This window comes from Lagenorhynchus albirostris, chromosome 1, assembly GCF_949774975.1.
Source record: "Lagenorhynchus albirostris chromosome 1, mLagAlb1.1, whole genome shotgun sequence".
Lineage (NCBI taxonomy): Eukaryota > Metazoa > Chordata > Mammalia > Artiodactyla > Delphinidae > Lagenorhynchus > Lagenorhynchus albirostris.
In genome coordinates this window covers 182,413,418-182,438,531 of record NC_083095.1, presented here as the reverse complement: position 1 = coordinate 182,438,531, position 25,114 = coordinate 182,413,418, and the positions used below count along the sequence as shown (strand labels likewise).

The 25,114-nt window shown below is 38.8% G+C and overlaps 1 protein-coding gene across 1 annotated transcript in view; it reads right to left on the bottom strand.

Annotated features, from left to right (window-relative positions):
* Positions 1-25,114, bottom strand: part of MYO3A (myosin IIIA) — a 184,739-nt gene that overhangs the window by 116,486 nt on the left and 43,139 nt on the right. The window contains exons 7-10 of the mRNA XM_060164931.1: positions 24,110-24,186; positions 20,182-20,327; positions 17,381-17,446; positions 13,940-14,095 (exon numbers count right to left, since the gene is read on the bottom strand). Of these exons, the coding sequence (XP_060020914.1) occupies positions 13,940-14,095; positions 17,381-17,446; positions 20,182-20,327; positions 24,110-24,186 (445 nt within the window). The remainder of the gene's footprint in view (positions 1-13,939; positions 14,096-17,380; positions 17,447-20,181; positions 20,328-24,109; positions 24,187-25,114) is intronic.

Here is a 25,114-nt window from a genome sequence, read left to right as displayed (position 1 = left end):
CCACCGTGCAAGTAAGCTCGTGTGCCACAACTACTGAAGCTCGCATGCCTAGAGCCCGTGCCCCACACGAGAAGCCACTGCAATGAGAAGCGCCCACGCACCAAACGAAGAGTAGCCCCCGCTCGCTGCAACTAGAGAAAGCCCGCGCGCAGCCACGAAGACCCAATGCAGCCATAAATAAATAAATTTTATAAAAAAAAATACAAATAAGTATATATGTCAATAGGTTCCTCATTTCAAAATATCCAAACAATAGCCACTAACTGCCTTGATAATTAAACATAATGGGGACAGACCAACTTCCCCCATCTTCGAAAAAACAATGATAGTTTAAAGTTAGGAAGAAATATGGGAGAAAAGCAAAATGCATCCAAAATTATTCTTGGTGTATCCACAGTTTACCTTTTAGAACCAATGACAGGGTGGTGCACAGCAGGACACAGGTGACGTAGGGCTACACCCTAGCGGGGCTGTCAGGAACACAGGCCAAACTGCTCAGCCTGACTTTCACTGCTCTCTGCGGTCTGGTCTCTGCGCGTCTCTCCAATCCCGTTTCTGAGTTTTCCTCCTTACAGCTTTGACTAAATGTGAGCATATCTCCTTGCTTTCATGATTTTGCTCAGGCTGCTCCTTCCAGCAATAATGTTCATCCAGTGGTAACTCTATTTTCACAGGATTAAGTCCTCTTCTCCCTTGCAGTGAAGATTAAAGGCCGCTTCCTGGATAAGCCCTCCTGTCCCTGCTAGTGGAAGTACTATCGGCTTCTTCCAAACTCTCCCAGGACATAATTTTTATTCCTTTTATGGGATTGAAAATTCCTACTTTGTGTCATAGTTATTTACATGCTGTTTTTAAATTAAAAAGGAAGACCTTTTTCAGTATCTTGGTCAAAATAAGGAGGCAAAGAATTATCTGTGTGAAATCTAGGAGAAAAGGTCTCATCCAGGCATGAGCTGGTGGCAGTGTCTGTCCAAGACAGACAACTCAGAGCACGGAGTCTACAGCTGCTTCAGCTGTCAGACCCTTGTGTAACACCTCATCCAGAGCTTTATACAATGGCCTCAATTAATACGGAGACAACGTGAATGTTGTCTCAATCCATCATTTCTATGGTAGCAAGAACTGTATCACCATTGGTAAGGGGTTGAGTGGGGCTGTAAGAAATTTAGCCTTGCTATGGACTGAAAATGCAAAGTAGGAGAGAAAAGATAAGATAATCCCTAGATTTTGGTGGGCATAATGGGATGAGTGGTGATACTACTAAAAAGAAAGGGGACAAAGAACTAATTGGGGGTGGGACAGCATTAAGTTCCATTTTGGACAGGTTGAGTTTGAAGCAAGCATCTTTGAAATACTCATGTGGAGATGGGAATTAAAAGGAGTTATTATGAGAGCAGCCAGGATAGCTTTCGAGAAGTCCTGTGTATGAAGGAGTAAACATTCCAAAGGGTGAATAATTCTCACCATGACATAGTCACAGCCATTAGAGGAAAATTATCTTGCCCAGAAAACAGAAAGTAACGTGGGGTTGTGCACTGTATCGCACTGAAAGAACCCTATTGTTACTTCCTATTGATTTTTCTGCTTTCCTTCTTTCATTTTTTTTTTTTGTAAAATCAAAATCCCATTCTAGTGAATGTATATTACATAAAGTACCACACCTAAATAAAGAATTGACAGCCTGAACCAGGCACTTTAGCACTGAATGGTTAGACAGTTTTTAAATTTTGTCTTTCGTCTGTTAATCCTTTGAGCTATGTCTCAAATTTGCCTTATATCTTGGTTTGAAAATCATATATGGGACAAGTGGGATGATTAGAGCAGCACCACAAATACAGCCATTATTTTTGGCCCAAGAAATAACTGTTTGAGTTACTAAATTCTTATAAATATTCCTTTTTGCTTCCATAAAATTACATGTAAAACATAAGTTATACATATCAAAGATAATCGCCACTAGCAATACTAAGGGTATCAAGTTATTTTGCTTTGTATATATATAAAACACGAAAAGTTTTAAAAGATAACGTTAATATATAGTATAACTACCATAAAAAGAAATTTAATTTATTTATTTACTTATTTATTTATGGCCATGCCACGTGGCTTGCAGGATCTTAGTTCCCCAACCAGGGATTGAAGCCAGGCCCAAAGCAGTGAAAGTGCTGAGTCCTAACCACTGGACTGCCAGGGAACTCCCCATAAAAAGGAATTTTAATTGGGAATTTATTATCAGTCGAGTAGATACCGGGCTAGGTTTTTCCTTTATTTACAAGGTACGCAAATCATTATTTAAATAATATTTGTAGGTAAATGTTCAAGGTATATAAAAGAATTTTAGGATCCTGTTTGCATATTCCACATAATGGGTATTCATTGCTTCAGCAGCTAAAAACACCTTTCCTCCATGGGGGTGAAATTCCTTCTGAAATGCTGTGAGGAAGGACTCTGCCTCTCACCTGGAAACCGGAAGTGAGGGAGGACCTAGTGTTTCTCACTCCGTTTTTCACCTACAGCCGGGCCTGTGACCTCAGCCTGGGGGAGCAATGGTTCTGTAGGGAACTAAGAACATCGAGCGAGTGGCACAAAGCTCAAGGTGAGTTTACAAATCCTTTGAGGCGCTTGTGGCTTTCAAGAACCCAGTGCTGCTTTGCTGCAGGAAATGTTACAGGGCTGGGGGTGGGTCTCAGTGCCAGCCTCTTGGCAGGTAGTTCTTAAGAAAGGATATTTGAGGCACCCTGCTTCCTTTGCTTCTAAGCCTGCCTCTCTGCCTCCCTCTCAGTTCTCTGAGCCACCCAGTATTTTTCACAAAATTGCTTTTCTTCTTAAGTTGGCATGTATTGTTTTTAGTCAAGAATGCTGAAGAGTACATTTCAATTACAAATGACTTTTACCTATTCCCATTAAATCGGATAATTGAGTATTTTTAAATCCGGATTCAAGAGTAAACCTTTTTTTTTTGGAAATACTTTATAATTCAAGTTGTTCACGGATCCAGCCTGCATACTAACATCACAAATTTTAACTCCTATGAAAAATGCGTCCCCACAGCTGAGGAGTTTGTCATAGGAGTGGCTGCTATATTCATACGCATCTTGATTCCGCAGAACAGCTAAGTTATTTGAGTGACTTGTTTGTTCTGTTCAGGCCTTAACTTAGAAGACAGCGTTCTTGTTTTCATTCCACACTAGCTTCCAACACCACCCCCTCCCCACCATCAAGAAATTTAAAGAACTCAGTTTGTACTCAATTTACAGGAAAGTCAACTTTAAAACTGAATAGTGAATAAAAAAATACTTATCCTGCCAAGCACATGCATCAATCTAATTCCAAAGGTTAGTATCACATACCAACAAATGTCAGCTTAGATTTAGGTATATTGATTTAGTACAGCTGGGCTGTGGATCAATTTTATCGATGTTAGAAACTATGACAAATCAAATAATTTTGCACAATCTTGAAGAGCGTTATTTTTGCCTAAGGTGGTACCAGCAGCATCCCAGACCCTCTTTCCACTTCCCTGAGCGTGTCTCACACTTTGGAACTAGTATAAAAATGCTGAGAGCATTTTCCTTCCCCCTCCTATAAGGTCACAGATCTGTGCTCAAATGGTGCTGTGGGTTCATGATTCCAGCTCCACTTCCACCCCCTCCAAACATTCACTTTTGAAAGATAAAATATATTTTAAAATATTTTTTAAAAGAATTAAAATGACAAAGACATTCTCTAAAACCAGGTGAGCATTATGGTGGACCTAATGGATGAGACACACACTGGGTAAGAGAGCAGAAACCATAGGTGACTCGAAGTCCAGGACTACAAATAGGCAGAATAGGCCTGGAAGGGAAGGAAGCAGAACGAAAGCCCTGACCTGTGCTTGGTGGAGAGAATGGAACTGAATGTGTGCCTTGCCTGGAGAGAGAAGACTGAAAAAATTCTGCACCTTCTTCCGTTTATAGAACCAGGTACCTAAGATGGCAGGACAGGGCAGAGACATGGGGTCTACTTCATACCGGCTCAGTGACTAGATCTGCAATATCCTCAAAGTCATGATGGACAGAAAGGCTCTGGACTGGGGCACTTGAAGCTAGATTACAGCAAAGGCAAAACCTCCAAAAGAGGGGAAGAAACAAAACAAAACATCACCTATTAAACATGGGAGAGTGGGGACTTCCCTGGTGGTCCAGTGGTAAAGAAACCACCTTCCAATGCAGGGGATGTGGGTTCAATCCCTGGTTGGGGAACTAAGATCCCACATGCCGTGGGGCAACTAAGCCCACGTGCCACAACTACTGAGCTCATGCGCCTCAGTGAGAGAGCTCGTGTGCCACAAACTACAGAGCCCACATGCTCTGGAACCTGCACACCACAACTACAGAGTCCATGTGCCCTGGAGCCCATGCACCACAACTAGAGAGAGAAAACCTGCACACCACTACTAGAGAGAAGCCCATGTGCTGCAACGAGAGATCCTGCACACCTCAACGAAGACGCCACATGCCACAACTAAGACCTGACACAGCCAAAAAAATAAAGAAAATACAGAAATATTTAAAAATAAATAAAATATTTAAAAAAATAAAGATGGGAGAGCAAACTAAAATTCTAAATCACAGAAGGAAACCACATATTGAGGAAACAAATGAACTCATTCATAAGGACATTTCAATCTTGTTAAAATGCAAATCAAAAAATGACTGCTAAGTAGTGTAAGATCAAGAGAAAAAAGAAAGAATTACATTCACAAAAAAGACAAAGAAATTAGCCAGATATGAACAGCCAGATATAAAAGTCAGATATGATGAAAGAATAAATGGTTAAAAAAATAAAACAGTGAGAAATTCTAGAAATGAAAAACACAGAAATATTGACATGAAAAATCAGTACGTAGGATAGCTCTAACTAGGTCTAGTCTAAGAGCAAATTAGTGAACTGGAAAATAATTTTGAAGAAATTATCTAAAATGCAGCAGAGATTGATAGACTGATGATGAACATGAAAGAGAAATTATAAGACAGTTAATATAAATTAGGACATTCCAATATTTATCTCTTAGGAGCAGAAAATAAAAAGATGAGAGAGGATCAATATTTAAAGGAATAATGACTGAAAATTTTCCATAACTGAGTAAGACTTGAGTTCTCATATTGAAAGCATATTCTGAATTCTTAACTGGATAAAGAAGAATATATTTTGTGACTCAAGCAGAAGTATTGAGCTTAGGCTAACACAGTGTCCGATATATAGTAGTTGTCAATAATTTCTTTTAATCACTAGAACTTAGAGCATCAGGCTTTTAATCTAAATACTGTGTGGTTCAACCATTCTTATAATGCTTGAATGTTGGGAGGCAATTCTCCATGAGTCTCTCACATTTCTTCACCTCTTGTATTAGCTTTTGTTCTAGACTATATTTGCCATGTTTGCTATACAAACATATAAACAAAGACAGTGTCTCCCTCCAGGACACATGGAAGTTTTGTTTGCTGTCTGGAATAGTAAAGATAAAGTCTGCTCCAGGGCAAAATTTAGGCAGATTTGCTGGCAATCCCTTTAAAAGATTATAGTTTCTCAAGCTCAGGGTTCCCAAACTGTGAGGCAAACCCACTGTGTATACACCATCTACCAAGGCCACTCCACATCACCCCTAGGACTTACAGGGCAAGGACAACCAACATGAATGTAAAATTCATGCTGTGGGCTTAACTGTGCATAATAAAGGCCTCTGTCTCTGATCAAGGGTCTCTTCTGCCAGCATTCATGAAATTGGCAGGTCAACTTATTAGCTTGCAAGTAGGATAAAATCTCAGATCCTTCACAGTTCTTGACATTGGATACCCTATACAATATTGGTACACCTCAATCTCTGTTTTTTATTTGCTTGTTTGCTTGCTGTTTGTCCATTTGCTTTGGGAAGGATGGGATTGCTGCAGACTGTGGAGCTATACCCACACAAAGACACAAAGATGGGCATTACGAGCCCACAACCAACCACCTCCTCCCTAGAAACTACATGCCCAGTTCCTTCTTTCTGGCACTCTATTCCACTCACAACTTAAATTTTTCCTCACTGAAGGTCTCTCGAGCAAGGCTGTAAACTCACTTAGGCATGGACTCAAAATTGGCCACAATCATTGGCCATTCATGGGAATAAAGCTTTGTCATTGGGATTAGGATCTGAATCCCCGCTAAGTCATTCATTACCTGTGCAGCTTCGTACAAGTTAATTAGCCTCTGCAAACCTCAGTTCTTCTTGCTGTGAAAATGGGGGATCATAAAACATTTCCCTCAGGGTTGTTGTAAAATCACATGATATAAAGTCTTAATACAATGCCCTGCACATAGTAGGCATTAAAGAAATAGGAATTAAATATATTAAACCACAACAGGAATTCAAATATAACTGCTTTTTTAGGTCATGCCCTATTTTGTACGCACTTCTCCCAGCTCCCTAAACAGCGATATGCTCCTGACATGCAATTAATAGGATTCTCATGAATAAACTTAAATTACAAAAGACTATTCTTTGACTTAACAATACCATCTATGGGAATTTATCTTACAGAAGTAGTAAGAGATTTGTATACAACTCTATTCATTACAGTGTTACTTACTTATTAGAATTAAAAATAATGAATAACAACCTAAATGCCCAATCATAGGGGGTTATTTAAATCAATCATTGAATAGTCATGCAAGAGAATGTTGTACAGCAATTTAAAAAATTTGTGGTACAGATTGGGAGAAAATATTTGTAAGCAATGCGACCAACAAGGGATTAATCTCCAAAATATACAAACAGCTCATGCAGCTCAATATCAAGAAAACAAACAACTCAATCAAAAAATGGGCAGAGGGCTTCCCTGGTGGTGCAGTGGTTGAGTGTCCGCCTGCTGATGCAGGGGATGTGGGTTCATGCCCCGGTCTGGGAGGATCCCACATTCTGCGGAGCGGCTGGGCCTGTGAGCCACTGCCGCTGAGCCTGCACGTCCGGAGCCTGTGCTCTGCAACAGGAGAGGCCGCAACAGTGAGAGGCCCGCGTACCGCAAAAAAAAAAAAAGGGCAGAAAATCTAAATAGACATTTCTCCAAAGAAGACATACAGATGACCAAGAGGCACATGAAAAGATGCTCAACACTGCTAATTATTAGAGAAATGCAAATAAAAACTCCAATGAGATATCACCTCACACCAGTCAGAATGGCCATCATCAAAAAGTCTACAAAAAATAAAAGCTGGAAAGGGTGTGAAGAAAAGGGAACCCTCCTACACTGTTGGTGGGAATGTAAATTGGTACAGCTACTATGGAAAACAGCATGGAGGGTCCCTAAAAAACTAAATATAGAACTACCATATGATCCAGCAATCCCACTCCTGGGCATATACCCAGAGAAAAACGTGGTTCGAAAGAATACATGCAACCCAATGTTCACTGCAGCCTTGTTTACAACAGCCAAGACATGGAAGCAACCTAAATGTCCATCAACAGATGAATGGATAAAGAAGATGTGGCACATATATACAATGGAATATTACTCAGCCATTAAAAATAATGAAATGATGCCATTTACAGCAACATGGATGGACCTGGAGATCTTCATACTAAGTGAAGTAAGTCAGACAGAGAAAGACAAATATCATATGATATCTCTTATATGCATAATCTAAAAAAAATGATACAAATGAACTTATTTACAAAACAGAAACAGACGCACAGACTTAGAAAATGAACTTATGGTTACCAGGGCAGAAGGGTGGGAAGGAGGGATAGACTGGGAGTTTAGAATTGACATGTACACACTGCTATATTTAAAACAGATAACAAGGACCTACTGTATAGCACAAGGAACTCTGCTCAATATTCTGTAATAACATAAATGGGAAAAGAACTTGAAAAAGAATAGATATATGTATAACTGAATCACCTTACTGTACACCTGAAACTAAAACAACATTGTTAATCAACTATACTCCAATAAAAAATTAAAAATTTTTAAATTTGTGGTAGAAGGATATTTAAAGACATGGGTATTTGCTAGTCAGTGAAAAGAATGCAGGCTCCAGGACACATATATTCCAATTTTGTTTTTAAATGTATTTCCATTCATAAGATACTAGAAGGTTATAGATTGAAATGTTATAATTGATTGATTTTATGTTGTACATGTCTGCGTAGCTTCTAAATTTCCTAAAATAAACATATATACTATCTATAAGTAAACATATTCAATATTATAAAAACTATACATAACAGATCATTAAAAATCAAAATAGGAAGTATAAATAAAATATTGAAAATGATTTTTGAATATAATTGAACCAGGGAAAATGATACCAAAAAATAATAGTGTAAAAAACTATTTCAAGTGTTACATTCAATTTTAAATCTCAAATCTAAGATATCTTACTTCACAGAAGAGGAGACAAATGCAAGAAAATATAAGCCAATACTAATCATCTATTGCAGTTTACATTATTTGTTCTGATGAGGCTGTTTAAAAAATGCTGCCAGCTCTCTCCCTCCATGAACAAGGAAGTGGGTACCAGACACCACATCTGCTAGTGCCTTGATCTTGGACTTCCCAGTCACCAGAACTAAGCAAGTCCAGACCAGAGGGCAGACAGCAGAAGCAAGAAGAACTACAATCCCGCAGCCTGTGGAACAAAAACCACATTCACAGAAAGACAGACAAGATGAAAAGGCAGAGGGCTATGTACCAGATGAAGGAACAAGATAAAATTCCAGAGAAACAACTAAATGAAGTGGAGATAGGCAACCTTCCAGAAAAAGAATTCAGAATAATGAGAGTGAAGATGATCCAGGACCTCGGAAAAAGAATGGAGGCAAAGATCGAGAAGATGCAAGAAATGCTTAACAAAGATCTACAAGAATTAAAGAACAAACAAACAGAGATGAACAACACAATAACTGAAATGAAAAATACACTAGAAGGAATCAATAGCAGAATAACTGAGGTAGAAGAGCAGATAAGTGACCTGCAAGACAGAATGGTGGGATTCACTGCTGTGGAAGAGAATAAAGAAAAAAGAATGAAAAGAAATGAAGACAGTCTAGAGACGTCTGGGACAACATTAAACGCAACAACATTCACATTATAGGGGTCCCAGAAGGAGAAGGGAGAGAGAAAGGACCCAAGAAAATATTTGAAGAGATTATAGTCGAAAACTTCCCTAACATGGGAAAGGAAATAGCCACCCAAGTCCAGGAAGTGCAGAGAGTCCCAGGCAGGATAAACCCAAGGAGAAACACTCTGAGACACACAGTAATCAAAGTGACAATAATTAAAGACAAAGAAAAATTACTGAAAGCAGCAAGGTAAAAACGACAAATAATATACAAGGGAACTCCCATAAGGTTAACAGCTGATTTCTCAGCAGAAACTCTACAAGCCAGAAGGGAGTGGCATGACATATTTAAAATGATGAAAGGGAAGAACCTACAATGAAGACTACTCTGCCCGGCAAGGATCTCATTCAGATTTGATGGAGAAATCAAAAGCTTTACAGACAAGCAAAAGCTAAGAGAATTCAGCACCACCAAACCAGCTCTACAACAAATGCTAAAGGAACTTCCCTAAGTGGAAAATACAAGACAAGAAAAGGACCTACAAAAACAAACCCAAAACAATTAAGAAAATGGGAATAGGAACGTACATACCGATAATTACCTTAAACGTGAATGGATTAAATGCTCCAACCAAAAGACACAGGCTTGCTGAATGGATACAAAAACAAGACCCATATATATGCTGTCTACAAGAGACCCACTTCAGACTTAGGGACACATACAGACTGAAATTGAGGGAATGGAAAAAGATATTCCATGCAAATGGAAATCAAAAGAATGCTGGAGTAGCAATTCTCATATCAGACAAAATAGACTTTAAAATAAAGATAATTACAAGAGACAAAGAAGGACAATACATAATGATCAAGGGATCAATCCAAAAAGAAGATATAACAATTGTAAATATTTATGCACCCAACATAGGAGCACCTCAATAATAAGGAAAATGCTAACAGCCATAAAAGAGGAAATCGAAAGTAACACAATAATAGTGGGGGACCTTAACACCTCACTCACACCAATGGACAGATCACCCAAACAGAAAATTAACCAGAAAACACAAGCTTTAAATAACACAACAGACCAGATAGATTTAAATGATATTTATACGACATTCCATCCAAAAACAGCAGATTACACTTTCAATTGATATTTATACGACATTCCATCCAAAAACAGCAGATTACACTTTCTTCTCAAGTACGCACAGAACATTCTCCAGCATAGATCACACTGTGGGTCACAAATCAAGCCTCAGTAAATTTAAGAAAACTGAAATCATTTCAAGCATCTTTTCTGACCACAATGCTATGAGATTAGAAATCAATTACAAGGAAAAAAACGTAAAAAACACAAACACATGAAGGCTAAACAATACGTCTAAATAACCAAGAGATCACTGAAGAAATCAAAGAGGAAATCAAAAAATACCTAGAGACAAATGACAATGAAAACACGATGATCCAAAACCTACGGGAGGCAGCAAAAGCAGTTCTAAGAGGGAAGTTTATAGCTATACAAGCCTACCTCAAGAAACAAGAAACATCTCAAGTAAACAATCTAACCTTACACCTAAAGGAACTAGAGAAAGTAGAACAAACAAAACCCAAAGTTAGCAGAAGGGAAGAAATCATAAAGATCAGAGCAGAAATAAATGAAATACAAACAAAGAAAACAACAGCAAAGATCAATAAAACTAAAAGCTGGTTCTTTGAGAAGATAAACAAAATTGATAAACCATTAGCCAGACTCATCAAGAAAAAGAGGGAGAGGACTCAAATCAATAAAATTAGAAATGAAAAAGGAAAAGTTACAACAGACACTGCAGAAATACAAAGCATCCTAAGAGACTACTACAAGCAACTCTATGCCAATAAAATGGACAACCTGGAAGAAATGGACAAATTCTTAGAAAGGGATAACCTTCTAAGACTGAACCAGGAAGAAATAGAAAATATGAACAGACCAATTACAAGTAATGAAATTGAGACTGTGATTAAAAATCTTCCAACAAACAAAAGTCCAGGACCAGATGGCTTCGAAGGTGAATTCTATCAAACATTAAGAGAAGAGCTAACACCCATCCTTCTCAAACCCTTCCAAAAAATTGCAGAGAAAGGAACACCCCCAAACTCATTCTATGAGGCCACCATCACCCTGATACCACAACCAGACAAAGATACTACAAAAAAAGAAAATTACAGACCAATATCACTGATGAATATAGATGCAAAAATCCTCAACAAAATACTATCAAACAGAATCCAAGAACACATTAAAAGGATCATACACCATGATCAAGTGGGATTTATCCCAGGGATGTAAGGATTCTTCAATATACGCAAATCAATCAATGTGACACACCATATTAACAAATTGAAGAATAAAAACCATATGATCATCTCAATAGATGCAGAAAAAGCTTTTGAAAAAATTCAACACCATTTATGATAAAAAGGCTCCAGAAAGTGGGCATAGAGGGAACCTAACTCAACATAATAAAGGCCATATATGACAAACCCACAGCAAACATCATTCTCAATGGTGAAAAACTGAAAGCATTTCCTCTAAGATCAGGAACAAGACAAGGATGTCCACTCTCGCCACTATAATTCAACCTAGTTTTCGAAGTCCTAGCCACGGCAATCAGAGAAGAAAAAGAAATAGAAGGAATACAAATTAGAAAAGAAGCAGTAAAACTCTCACTGTTTGCAGATGACATGATACTATACATAGAGAATCCTAAAGATGCCACCAGAAAACTACTAGAGCTAATCAATGCATCTGGTAAAGTTGTAGGATACAAAATTAATGCACAGAAATCTCTTCAATTCCTACACACTAATGATGAAAATTCTGAAAGAGAAATTAAGGAAACACTCCCATTTACCACTGTAACAAAAACAATAAAACACCTAGGAATAAACCTACCTAGGGAGACAAAAGACCTGTATGCAGAAAACTAAAAGACACTGTTGAAAGAAATTAAAGATGATACCAACAGATGGAGAGATATACCATGTTCTTGGATTGGAAGAATCAATATTGTGAAAATGACTACACTACCCAAAGCAATCTACAGATTCAATGCAATCCCTATCAAATTACCAATGGCATTATTTGACAGAACTAGAACAAAAAATCTTAAAATCTGTATGGAGACACAAAAGACCACGATAGCCAAAGCAGTCTTGAGGGGAAAAAAACGGAGGTGGAGGAATCAGACTCCCTAACTTCAGACTACACTACAAAGCTACAGTAATCAAGACAATGTGGTACTGGCACAAAACCAGAAATACAGATCAATGGAACAGGATAGAAAGCCCAGAGGTAAACCCACACACCTATGGTCAACTAATCTATGAAAAAGGAGGCAAGGATATACAATGGAGAAAAGACAGTCTCTTCAATAAATGGTACCGGGAAAACTGGACAGCTACATGTAAAAGAATGAAATTAGAACACTCCCATACACAGAAATAAAGTCAAAATGGATTAGAGACTTAAATGTAAGACTGGACACTATAAAACTCTTAGAGGAAAACATAGGAAGAACACTCTTTGACATAAATCACAGCAAGATCTTTTTTGATCCACCTCCAAGAGTAATGGAAATAAAAACAAAAATAAATGGAACCTAATGAAACTTAAAACCTTTTGCAAAGCAAAGGAAACCATAAACAAGATGAAAAGACATCTTCAGAATGGGAAAAAATATTTGCAAACAAATCAACGGACAAAGGATTAATCTCCAAAATACATAAACATGCAGCTCAATATTAAAAAAACAAACAACCCAATCAAAAAATGGGCAGAAGACCTAAATAGACATTTCTCCAGAGAAGACATACAGATTGGCCAAGAAGCACATGAAAAGCTGCTCAACATCACTAATTATTAGAGAAATGCAAATCAAAAGTACAATGAGGTATCACCTCACACCAGTTAGAATGGGCATCATCAGAAAATCTACAAACAACAAATGCTGGAGAGGGTGTGGAGAAAAGGGAACCCTCTTGCACTGTTGGTGGGAGTGTAAATTGATACAGCCACTATGGAGAACAGTATGGAGGTTCCTTAAAAAACTAAAAATAGAACTGCCATATGACCCAGCAATCCCACTCCTGGGCAAATACCCAGAGAAAACCATAATTCAAAAAGACACATGCACCCCAATGTTCATTGCTGTGTTACTTACAATAGCCAGGTCATGTAAGCAACCTAAATGCCCATGGACAGACGAATGGATAAAGAAGATGTGGTACATATATACAATGGAATATTACTCAATCATAAAAAGGAACGAAATTGGGTCATTTGTAGAGACGTGGATGAATCTTGAGACTGTCATACAGAGTGAAGTAAGTCAGAAAGAGAAAAACAAATATCGTATACTAACGCATATATGTGGAACCTAAAAAATGGTACAGATGAACCGGTTTGCAGGGCAGAAGTTGAGACACAGATGTAGAAAACAAAGATATGGACACCAATGGGGGAAAGCGGTGGGGGGCGGTGGTGGTGTGATGAATTGGGAGATTGGGATTGACATGTATACACTGATGTGTATAAAATGGATGACTAATAAGGACCTGCTGTATAAAAAAAATAAAATAAAATTCAAACAGAAAGAAAAAAAAATGCTGCCAGTAATTTTACCATATCAGGATGCAACTCAACATGTGACATTCACTTTTCATTCAAATACCGCTTTATCTCCAAACCACAACCAGGGAATTTAAATCATTAAACCAGCGAGTTCTTTTCTCACCTTAACAACCATTGCATTATAAAACTGTCAGACTCTTTAGATGATCTTTGGATTTTGGACTCAAGATGCTATTTAATTACCTGGCCTTTTCTGAGCCTCCCGTGCACTGGTAAATACCAATGAATTCCGTGAGTTGTTTTTGTAACATCGCATCTTTGCCTTCAACTTGAGTAATGAATTTATGCTGTAAAAGATCTGACACTGTTGGACGCTTTTCATAATCTTTAGTCAAGCACCTGCACTGGCAGAAAGGAACATGCCATTATTAGATAAGTTAGAGTTTTGCATTTATCATTCACAGTCCTAAAAACTGCTCTAACACAATGGAATGATGTTCTTCATCGACGCTCAGCCCAGGAAGCACATTTCAAACAATGTTAGAACTGTAATATGATGAATTAATCTGTGAGAGATTACACCGTAGTGATATCAACTTCCAACTAAATTCCCCTTCCCTAGCCTCCCAGTAAGCATTACTGCAGAGTGATAACTGAACTCAGTCCCCATTGCAAAGTCTCCTTTACAAGTCAGTAGCTAAAGATAAACAATGTAGTCATTACAGGTTTAATGCTTATCTAGAATTAAAACAAACTTTTCAGTTTCCCTTCCCTAATGCTTTTTTTTTTTTTTTTTTTGCAGTACACGGGCCTCTCACTGTGTGGCCTCCCCCATTGCGGAGCACAGGCTCCGGACGCGCAGGCTCAGCGGCCATGGCTCACGGGCCCAGCCGCTCCGCGGCATGTGGGATCTTCCCGGACCGGGGCACGAACCCGCGTCCCCTGCATCGGCAGGCGGACTCTCAACCACTGCGCCAGCAGCGAAGCCCCCCTAATGCTTTTAAAGGTTTCTCAATTGATCTATTTCTTCCTATGTGATAAAACTGCTAACCCATCTGCGAGGGCTTATGTGCTGAGGATGTTTAAATCCCATGCCAGTGGATGTTTTCTGAGGTCCTCCAGGAGAAGTACGAATGCGTACCACACCTCTTGATAGGATCAACCAGGTGAGAGCACCTGAAACGGCATCACAGGAGGAACACTGGAGCAAACACTGGATGTTTAACCCACTGTCTTCAGATATTTGGAAGAGGGATTAGACTAGCTTTCAGTCACAAGGGACAAAAACATCTAGGATCGATGGGGAGAATGAAGAGAGACACAGATTTCTGGTCAGTATAAGGGAGAACTTTCTGATAGGCTTATCAAAGATGGAAAGGACCACATTGGGAAGTAGGATTATTTTTATTAGGGGTTTACTGATTGGATGGCCCCTCGATGCACACGTTCAAGACAGATTTACGCTCTGCATACCCTTCCAACCCTGAGGTTCTGAGGATGTAAGATTATGAGAAAACTGGTCAGAGTGGGGCTGTCATTTGGGGGTAGAAAAAAAGAAAAAAGAAGAAGGAACCCATGCCTGATCTGACCCATGCCATTTCTCATCTGCATTGTTAATCCCCCTGGGATGAGAATTTGGCAACTTATTCTATAGGGCTTACCTAAAAAGATACTACCCAGGGATGCTAAAAGATGCTAAGGAATGAGGATGACAATGTCTGAAAATAAGAACAAGTGCTCTTAGCTTTCATTTAGTTTCAGAGAATGTGTCGATTTCTGCCACCTGCAGCACTCACATCTACGTATTGAGTTTAGTCACATAGGAGGTTATTTTATTCAGGTAAAACATTATCAGATAGCTGATGTGTACCAGCCACTCTGCTAGACACCGGAGTTACAGTGACAAGTAAGGCACATTCGGTGCCCTGGAGTTGTTTACTGGCTAGTGAGGGAGAAAGATCTCTAAACAGGTTGTGAAATAAAAGAGGAAATGCTGCTAGAGGGAGAGGAAAAAAGGACAGGAGAGCTCGCAGGGCAGAGTCCTAACTGCTTGGGGGAAACCAGGAAATGTTGCTCAGAGGTGAAATTGTGCCGAGTGTGTCAAAGTCACCAAGTCCCATTGAGGATCCACGCGGAAGGATCTGCGGACACGGGGCATGGTTATGAATCGTGGGGAGCCCTTCAAACCTACCAACAATTCTCCTGAGAGGTCTGTGAAATTCGACTGCAGTTTATTAACTATTCTGCAGTGCATAGTACATACTCAGTAAACACTATTTAAGTGAAAACTAAAAGAAAAAGGGCTTCCCTGGTGGCACAGTGGTTGAGAGTCTGCCTGCTAATGCAGGGGACACGGGTTCGAGCCCTGGACTGGGAAGATCCCACATGCCGTGGAGCAACTGGGCCCGTGAGCCACAACTACTGAGCCTGCGCGTCTGGAGCCTGTGCTCCGCAACAATAGAGGCCATGATAGTGAGAGGCCCGCGCACTGCGATGAAGAGTGGCCCCCGCTTGCCATAACTAGAGAAAGCCCTCGCACAGAAACGAAGACCCAACACAGCAAAATAAATAATTAATTAATAAAACTCCTACCCCCAACATCTTCTTTAAAAAAAAAAAAAAACTAAAAGAAAAAGCAGATGATTGATCTTTCTTGTATTTTCATAACCCTTAAATAACTCTCTTTATAGAAACAAGCAGATATTCTTGGTAGGAAAACCAGTGATAGCAGTATGGACAAGGATGACCGGTTCCTCTACTTTTTTGCCCTCTTTACATTTTCTGAGTGAGCTTTGACACATCAAAGCTTAACGACCGGGATTCCCTGGTGGCACAGTGGTTGAGAGTCTGCCTGCCGATGCAGGGGACGTGGGTTCGTGCCCCGGTCCGGGAAGCTCCCACATGCTGCGGAGCGGCTGGGCCCATGAGCCATGGCCGCTGAGCCTGTGCATCCGGAGCCTGTGCTCCGCAACGGGAGAGGCCACAACAGTGAGAGGCCCGCGTACAGCAAAAAAAAAAAAAAAAAAAAAAAAAAAAAAGCTTAATGACCCCTCTCTCCCATTTACAACTTGCAGTCATCCCTTCCCTTATTTTCTCAAGGTGAAGTCATGACAAAGATTGTGAAAAAAGTTCATGGACAGATTTAGAAATGGCTGACTCACAGCTTCTAGTCAATTGTCTGGAGGCACTGCACTTGTACTAAGTATCTGTCAAATTAAAAGTGAACTTCAAACATATAAGCATTTTATCTGTATGATTATCTGACTCACCAAGTGCAATGACAACTTCCCTGTGATGGGAATTAGCGATGCAGATAAATGAAGGGCTAAGAAACGGACTGAACAGACAATGGGTGAGAAGGTGGGACATGCTGAGGGTGAGGCTGCAAAGGGCAGGTGGACAGAAGAACAGGTTCATGGACGATGCAATGTCTGCAGAAGCACAGCTATCGATAAGTGAATGAACAAGACCCTGAGATCATTATCAGAATAATAATGGGTTCACTGAACATTCAGAAGACGCTACAAATGCTTGTTTTGAAGAAAATCATGGAAACTTCTGGGGCTATTTAATAGATAAGGAGGAGATTCGGAAGCACAGAGGAATTGTTATAAAAAGCACATCTCAAAGTTACAGCAGGACGGGATCTCGTTAATTCTTTTAAAAGACTCTATTATTACTCACTTGCTGATGAAGTCATTGAATTCTGCTGACCATATCTCAGGCTGCCTCAGTTTGGGGGGTGGATTCCTAGAAAAACAAGATACAAGGTTGGATTGTGCACACTGGTCAGTAACGATAAAAATTAAGAGGCAGAGCCAGCCAGACTAATGTCATTGCTGCATTAAGATTCTGCCAGGTATAATGAAGCATTACCATCATTTTCCAATTTAAAGACAGATAATTAGTTTTTAATCATTCTCTATATGGAGTGACAGTTTCCTTGTTTCTCTGAAAGCACTTAATATATGACACATTTTTTTCTAGCTAATAATTTTTCTTCTTTGAACGAAGCTTCTTGCTTTGAACTGAGAGCCCTAGAGGAAAACATAAATACTTAGCCGAATAGAAACAATGACTACTCGGGAGAAGATTTTTTCTTTTGAGTCCAGAAGAAATCTCTGAGGAATATTCAGGATACACAGAGGTGACCTGAAAGAAGTGTTCGAAATATGGAGGAAACTGCAGTATAGAGGGGCCTTTATAGTAGAATGCCTTTACGACTTGTTCTGTTGTTACTGGGTAGAGGGCCAGAAACAAGGTTACACAAGTAAGGAACCGGAAAATATGATTAGCAGTAAAGCTCTGAATGCCACTTAGAAGATTCTGTTATTAATTCCTTTCATTTTAAGCTAAACGAATCTTTTCTTTTTTTGGTATATTCATGAATACAAAGGAACATCATCTGAAAATGAGGCTGATCTAACTGTAATCAAGCAACACTGATCAACTACGACAGTTGAATTTGCTGAAGTGCTGCTTTATGTTAATTCCAACAGCTCCTTGTTTTCATTAGTGGGATGGAAATACTTTGTCTTCAGCTCTGCATTAGTCCTTAAATAGCTTATAACAAAATTAATGTACGGTCTGTACAGGCTCATTAAAGAAAAGTACAGCTACTCATCCACCCTAGATCACGCCTCAAGCTCATTTTACAATCCTAGGACTATCTGAAGGTTGCTGATTTGCACATTAAAAGAAGTAATTCTTCTCTGCAACAATCTTGCTTTGCTTCTTGTTCTCCTGAAATTTTCCTTTCTAAGAGATTTATCGGTTTCTTGGAGTATAACAAGGTTTTGATGATTTTAGGACACTCAGAACCGGGTAGCTTTTCAGATCCCCCGTTTTTTTCTCATTTCTACAGTCAGTATTCTCAGAATTCCATTTCAGAGAAATACTGGTGGTAGACGTAATAAGAAATAACTAAGATGGTGCAGCTTCCAGAAGCACCTTGCCCATAGGTACAATATGTATCAACAGTAGCATCCTTCCTCCATGTGGTACCATCACCAAGAGCAGTGACACTAGGCTAACTATGGTCATTTAGACCATAATTTAAATGGCTCAGGAAGAATAGTGCTTCATCTTACATATTGAATGACAGTAGGAATTAGGATATACAGATTTTTTTTGTTTGTTTTCCTCAAATTTAATGAAACGTCTGACTTGGTAAAGAGCAGGTTTTCTGCCTTTTTTTTTTTGGCTGCACAGCGCCGCGTGCGGGTTCCTAGTTCCCCAACCAAGGATCGAACCTGCGACCCCTGCAGTGGAAGCACAGAGTGAGTCTTAACCACTGGGCCTCCAGGGAAGTCCCTCTGCTCTTTTTTGTAATCTTGCTTCCCCACTTACCAAGTAAGCAATATATTTTACAAACAGTAAGACCTGAGAGATACATTGAAATTGTTATGTAAAGGATGATCTATCTCTAAGGTATTATAATTCAGAACATATAGACAGGACAGAAAATTCCAAGGTAAAGTTAAAAACAAATTCAAATGCTTTGGTCCTATACTAATTTAACTACATGTGAAATATTCCAAACAGATCTATTTGGAAATGAATAGGTCATATTGGCATTATTTCTTTAGGACCGGAACCACGCCCCACCAGGGCTTTGTACATATTATTCAGTGTTCTATAGGCATTAGGACCACACAATTTATTTAATGCAGAATGTGGTAACAAACTGTAACATACACTACCTTCTCTGCCCTGGACCCCTGTCACCACAGGCCCTCTCTGTGTGCATTTCATTAAAATTAAGGTACCAAGCAAAATCCTTAAGAAAGTCTTCAAAAGACGACACATTCATAATAAAAAGAGGCAGTTTTTTTCACATCAGTTTTCTGAAATATCTAGGAACTACCCAAAGCATATATAAAACAGTGTTTAATTAGTGATAAGATCAGCAGGGGAAAGTCTGTCAATACACACATTGAAGGGGAGGGGTCTCCATAGAAAAGCATCTTCCTGGCTCCAAAGAGATTATTCTTCTTAGTGTCTCATATTAATATATTCAAAACACTAACAAATTTGAAATCATTACTTTATCAATAAATTTTATTTCTAACTTTCTTAATACTATTATCTTAAAGTTCTAAACAAAGGGAAGTATTAGCAAGTAGTAAAAAAATTACTAGATTGATAGAGTGAAATGAAGCACATCACTGTTACACTGACTGTGGACCAGGGAGCCTCCCTGATGAATCTGGGAATGGATCAACCGTGGCAGGAACTGCTGTTTTCTGAGCGCAAATCCTTGCCAAAGAAAAAAAGACACACTTAGTACCAAGAGAAAGCTCTTTGACTTAGACCAGGGAAATGAAACTATGGAACAAAAAGAGTGTCTCGGAAGCAGCAGCATGATATTCCAGGCCACTCTGCTCCCAACCTGCTGAAATATATCTGGGTATTTCCACGAGGAGCTTGACGAGCACTCAGTGGCTAGAGGAAGACAGACAGACCCAGTGTGAGAGCCCCCTGACCTTGGTATTTTGAAGAGTGCTCTCATGGGATGGAGGTCGGCCAGTGGAGGATCTCCATCCCCAAGCTCGATGGCCGTGATCCCCAGGGACCACGTGTCACATCTGGCATCGTAAGTTGTATCCAACTGCTGTTCACATGCAATCACCTAGTAGAAAATGAAAGAAAAATGAAGTTTGTGACTTTAACAAGCACGTAGCAAAATGCTTAGAACAATGTGTAAGTGTTCAAACTGATGAGGTTTGAGAGCTCCGAGCAAAGGCAGTAACACAGGGGAGTAAAAGTTCAAATGATAATTAGTAGCAGTAGTTTTCTTCTGAGAACAGGGAATATCTTAGCAGGATTGCAAGTATGAGGAGAAACCTATGAAAAAAGCTTTTTGAAAATGCAAAACAGAAAGGGGACTGAAACAGTGTCCTCCATGGGAAGGGATGTAATCAAATACACAGCTAACACCTGTGCAATGATAGTCACTTGATAAACATTTGATGAGTGAACAGAGTCATTCATCTCAGCAAAGATAAAGATTACATCTTTAACAAATAAAAAGCGAAGGAAGGGGGCTTCCCTGGTGGCGCAGTGGTTGAGAGTCCACCTGCCAATGCAGGGGACGCAGGTTCGTGCCCCGGTCCAGGAAGATCCCACATGCCACGGAGCGGCTGGGCCCGTGAGCCATGGCCGCTGAGCCTGCGCGTCCGGAGCCTGTGCTCTGCAACATGAGAGGCCCGCGACAATAAGCTTGACAGCAGTCTAGTCAAATGGTCTCAATCTTTTCTGACAACTAGAAGGCAGGAATGAGACAAGTGTGGAGAAATGCAAAAAGGCTTATGCCATTAATAAGAGGAAAATAAACTGGATAAAAATAAACATTGGTAAGGCTTTATCAGCAGTTATCTGGGAGCACACTAAATAGTAAAGCTACAACCAGCTTTTTAAAAATGCCACTAATCAAAGGATGTCACTAAGAGACAAGAATAAAAAGGGGGGCATCTTTTTTGCAGTATCATGAAATAGTGTTAACATAGAAGAATTATTACACAGTTACTTCACAATTTATTTTTAAATGTGTAAGTATAAATACAGACAGGCTGCAAATAATAATTGTAACATCAGTGATAACAAAAAGAAAATTCAACTTTAAATTTTTAAAACTATTTTTTATATTTTAAAAAGTTTTACATTTTGTGAATGCCAACTCACAAGACAAAAAATGATTTGGGGATGATGGCAGGTTAGAGTTTTATCATTTAACTACAGTACTATGAAATGATATGCAAAATGAAAGGAATCTAAGGTCCTGTCTGGAATGTAGTTCATCTTTCTGACTCTACTTAACATCAAGCTTAACACATTAAAAAAAACCCTGTGTTGGTACAGAGGATGAATTTATGCCCCAATTTGCCCATGATGTTCTAGGTTTATGCTCGCTTCCCTAGAGTCATTATAAATACCATCCCCTTTCAGTCTCCAAAGTGTCCTGGCTTGGACAGTAAGTTACATGGTCACCCAGCACAGCTACTGTCTCTCCTGTCCCCTTCACTGTGAAACACACATACTCTAGTTTGGGAAGGATGGCTTTACGTAACCAACAAATGCTACCTTTGATCTAGAATTTAACTGAAAAAATGTCAAATCAAGAATTTCACTTTTCAACTGCTAATCAATTTGAACAATTTTGTTTACCTTATTGTTTTCTAATTCATAGCAATTTGACATTCTTCAACAATTCTAGGTAAGTGGAAATTTATTGAAATATTGCCAATCATTCAAAAGTTGGAAAATGCTTATTACAGGGAGATGCATATAATATGCACAAAATCTTGAACATATATTTATATGACAGTTTGAAAAGACCACAGTGAACCTTTCTCTTTTAGATAATATCCAGTAGTTTGCCGAGCAGGAAACAACTTTCAAACCCTATTTGTGCTACAGTAGGCTTATTAATAATAAATAATGACTTATCAGTAAAATGCCTGTCTAGTAATTGCATAGTAAGAAGTATAAATTTTAATTATTAAGTTATTTATTATTCTGGTAATTCAATTTTAGATAGATCAAAATATTTCCTTTTCCTCATATACTGGTTCCAAGATCTACTAATCAAAATTATTTTTAATAAATGGCATACTTAAAATATAATACTGGCTTTGTTGCTATAAATTAACATATGAAAATATAAAGCTAGATGATTAATTATTTAATATTAAACATTTAGTTTTATATATTATAGTATTTTTATAGTAATTAATCATATATGTGGGTAAGATGCAAAGCTTGGTATTATAGCTAAATTTTATTAATTTTTCACTCTGAAAATTTTTCATAAGCTTTTAAAACAACAGTGATATATCAGAACAAACTGAAGAAACTCTCACTTGAGATTCTCTTACTCAATTTTTTTAGCATTTTTATTTGAGATACTCTTATTCAATTTTGTTTTTGCTTATATAACTATACTTTCTACTTTTATTCTAAGATGTTCTCCCTGTTCAAAAAATTTTTGAATCCATTGGAATTTTTTAAAGTTTCTTAAGCTAACTTATCCTTTCTCCATATTTTACATTACGCTTACATTTTAACTTTTTTTTTGCGAGTAGTAATTGAATTAGTATTAAAGTAGGAACAGTACACCACGATTTAATCCTCAAGCAAATTTAATTCTACGATTTTGCAATATTAATGTAGTATTTGAATTACTTCTCCTCCCTTCACTCGCTAGAGTTGTAGGTAAATAGCAGAGCTTTTCCCAAAGGTTGCACAGAAAGCTTTCAAACATATGTTCTCTACTGATGAACATAATTAAAAGGATTAAAGGCATTAACAGTGACTGTGGAGAAAAGATGTGACTCTAGAAAACATTTTTCCTCCACTATTTTAGCAGTTTCTCTACAACTTCCCAAAGATGATGGTGAAAAGAATCTCCTGAAGTGCAATGTGGCCCTAAGCAGAGTGACTCAACATGGGAAGCTACTATCAACACAGGCTAATAGGCCTGACTCTGATCTTAAACAAAGACAGGCATTTTTATATTTCTATCCAAGTTAAAAACAAAATCTAAACATCATTAAGAGAGATGCATGCTAAGCAATTAAAAGTATATTTAATGAAAAATTAAGGCTGCAAGTACAGCTGACCCTTGAGCAATACAGGGTTAGGGGTTCCAACCCCTCCCCTCCCCCCGAGCAGTCGAAAATCCATGTACTGTTATCTCTGCCTCAAAAACAGAGGAACTGATAAATGACTCACCCAAGGTCAGGAAGCTGACACAGTTTGGATAGAATCAGGACTCAAACCCTAGTTCTTTGGATTCCACATATTGTGAGCTCTGATCAAACACAAACTTTTCCCCACACTTAGTTAATTTAAAGATCTATAAAATGGGATTGAGATTAGCAGATACCAACTACTATATAAAAACAGATAAACAACAAGGTCCTACTGTATAGCACAGGGCACTATATTTAATATCTTGTAATAACCTAAAATGAAAAAGAATAGGAAAAAGAACATATACATGTATAACTAAATCACTTTGTTGTACAGCAGAAACTAACACAACGCTGTAAATCAACTATACTTCAATAAAAAAAGAAAACAATCTGTAAAATGAAAATACAGCTACTATATTTATTGAAAAATTTGCATATAAGCAAACCCGCAGTTCAAACCTGTGTTGTTCAACTGTAGTTTCTCTTTACCTCTTGTGACTCATTCATTCAATCCCTCATTTATTCACATATTTGCTCACAGGCCATCTATTATCTCCCATGTCCCTCGTCACACATGAAACTATGTCACATAAAAACAACACAACTGACATTTTCTTCTAGTATATTCCAAAAACACATATGGAGCTAGAGTATGCATAGAAAGGAAACTCAGAAAGGATCAAATGTTACATTTGCATCCCTCAAAACTCTAACCGACCTCAGGAGCCATCCAAAAGGGCGTTCCTACGGATGTATTCCGACGGTGCCAGGTGCTGGTGAGCTGTGCAGACACGCCTGGAAGGAAGAGACGAGACTTACTTCTTGCATTCATTACTCAGGTAAGGAGATTCCAACTGCAACAAATTTGCTTACAAACTAATACTAAAATTCTGTTCCCTTACAGTTTGGATAGAATCAGGACTCAAACCCTAGTTCTTTGGATTCCACATATTGTGAGCTCTGATCAAACACAAACTTTACCCCACTCTTAGTTAATTTAAAGATCTGTAAAATGGGATTGGGATTAGCAGATGCCAACTACTATATATAAAACAGACTGAAGTTCAAGCCATTGGACTTGAACTTCACCTTAAAGTATCCTAAGTCAGGGTGTCTACATAGCCAAGATACACAATGGTCCTCCTATTTTCTACTTCTCATATCCAGACGTACCCAGGCTTAAAGCCCCATTCCAAGTTCTAGCGCCCCCTTGCTGACTTAATCTGCTCCTCGTCATACTAACCTCTGTATCTTTTGACCTTCTAGATATTTATTTATTTATTTATTTATTTTGTGGTACGCGGACCTCTCACTGCTGTGGCCTCTCCTGTTGCGGAGCACAGGCTCCGGACGCGCAGGCTCAGCGGCCATGGCTCACGGGCCCAGCCGCTCCGCGGCACGTGGGATCTTCCCGGACCGGGGCACGAACCCGCGTCCCCTGCATGGGCAGGTGGACTCTCAACCACTGCGCCACCAGGGAAGCCCGACCTTCTAGATTTTAAACTACTTGCCTGTATTGCATATTTTGGCACGTAGTTATGATTTGAATGGTAGGCTCTCTCCACTCCCACCTCCCTCTCTGCACTACTAAATTCTGGTGAATTTGAGAATGTTTTATATCGTGGTATGCACACAGTAGGTGACTTGTGAATGTGAATAAAATTCTTTTCCATCAGTCAACTTGGGACAAATCACACCTGACCGGAAATTTCAAATTAACTAC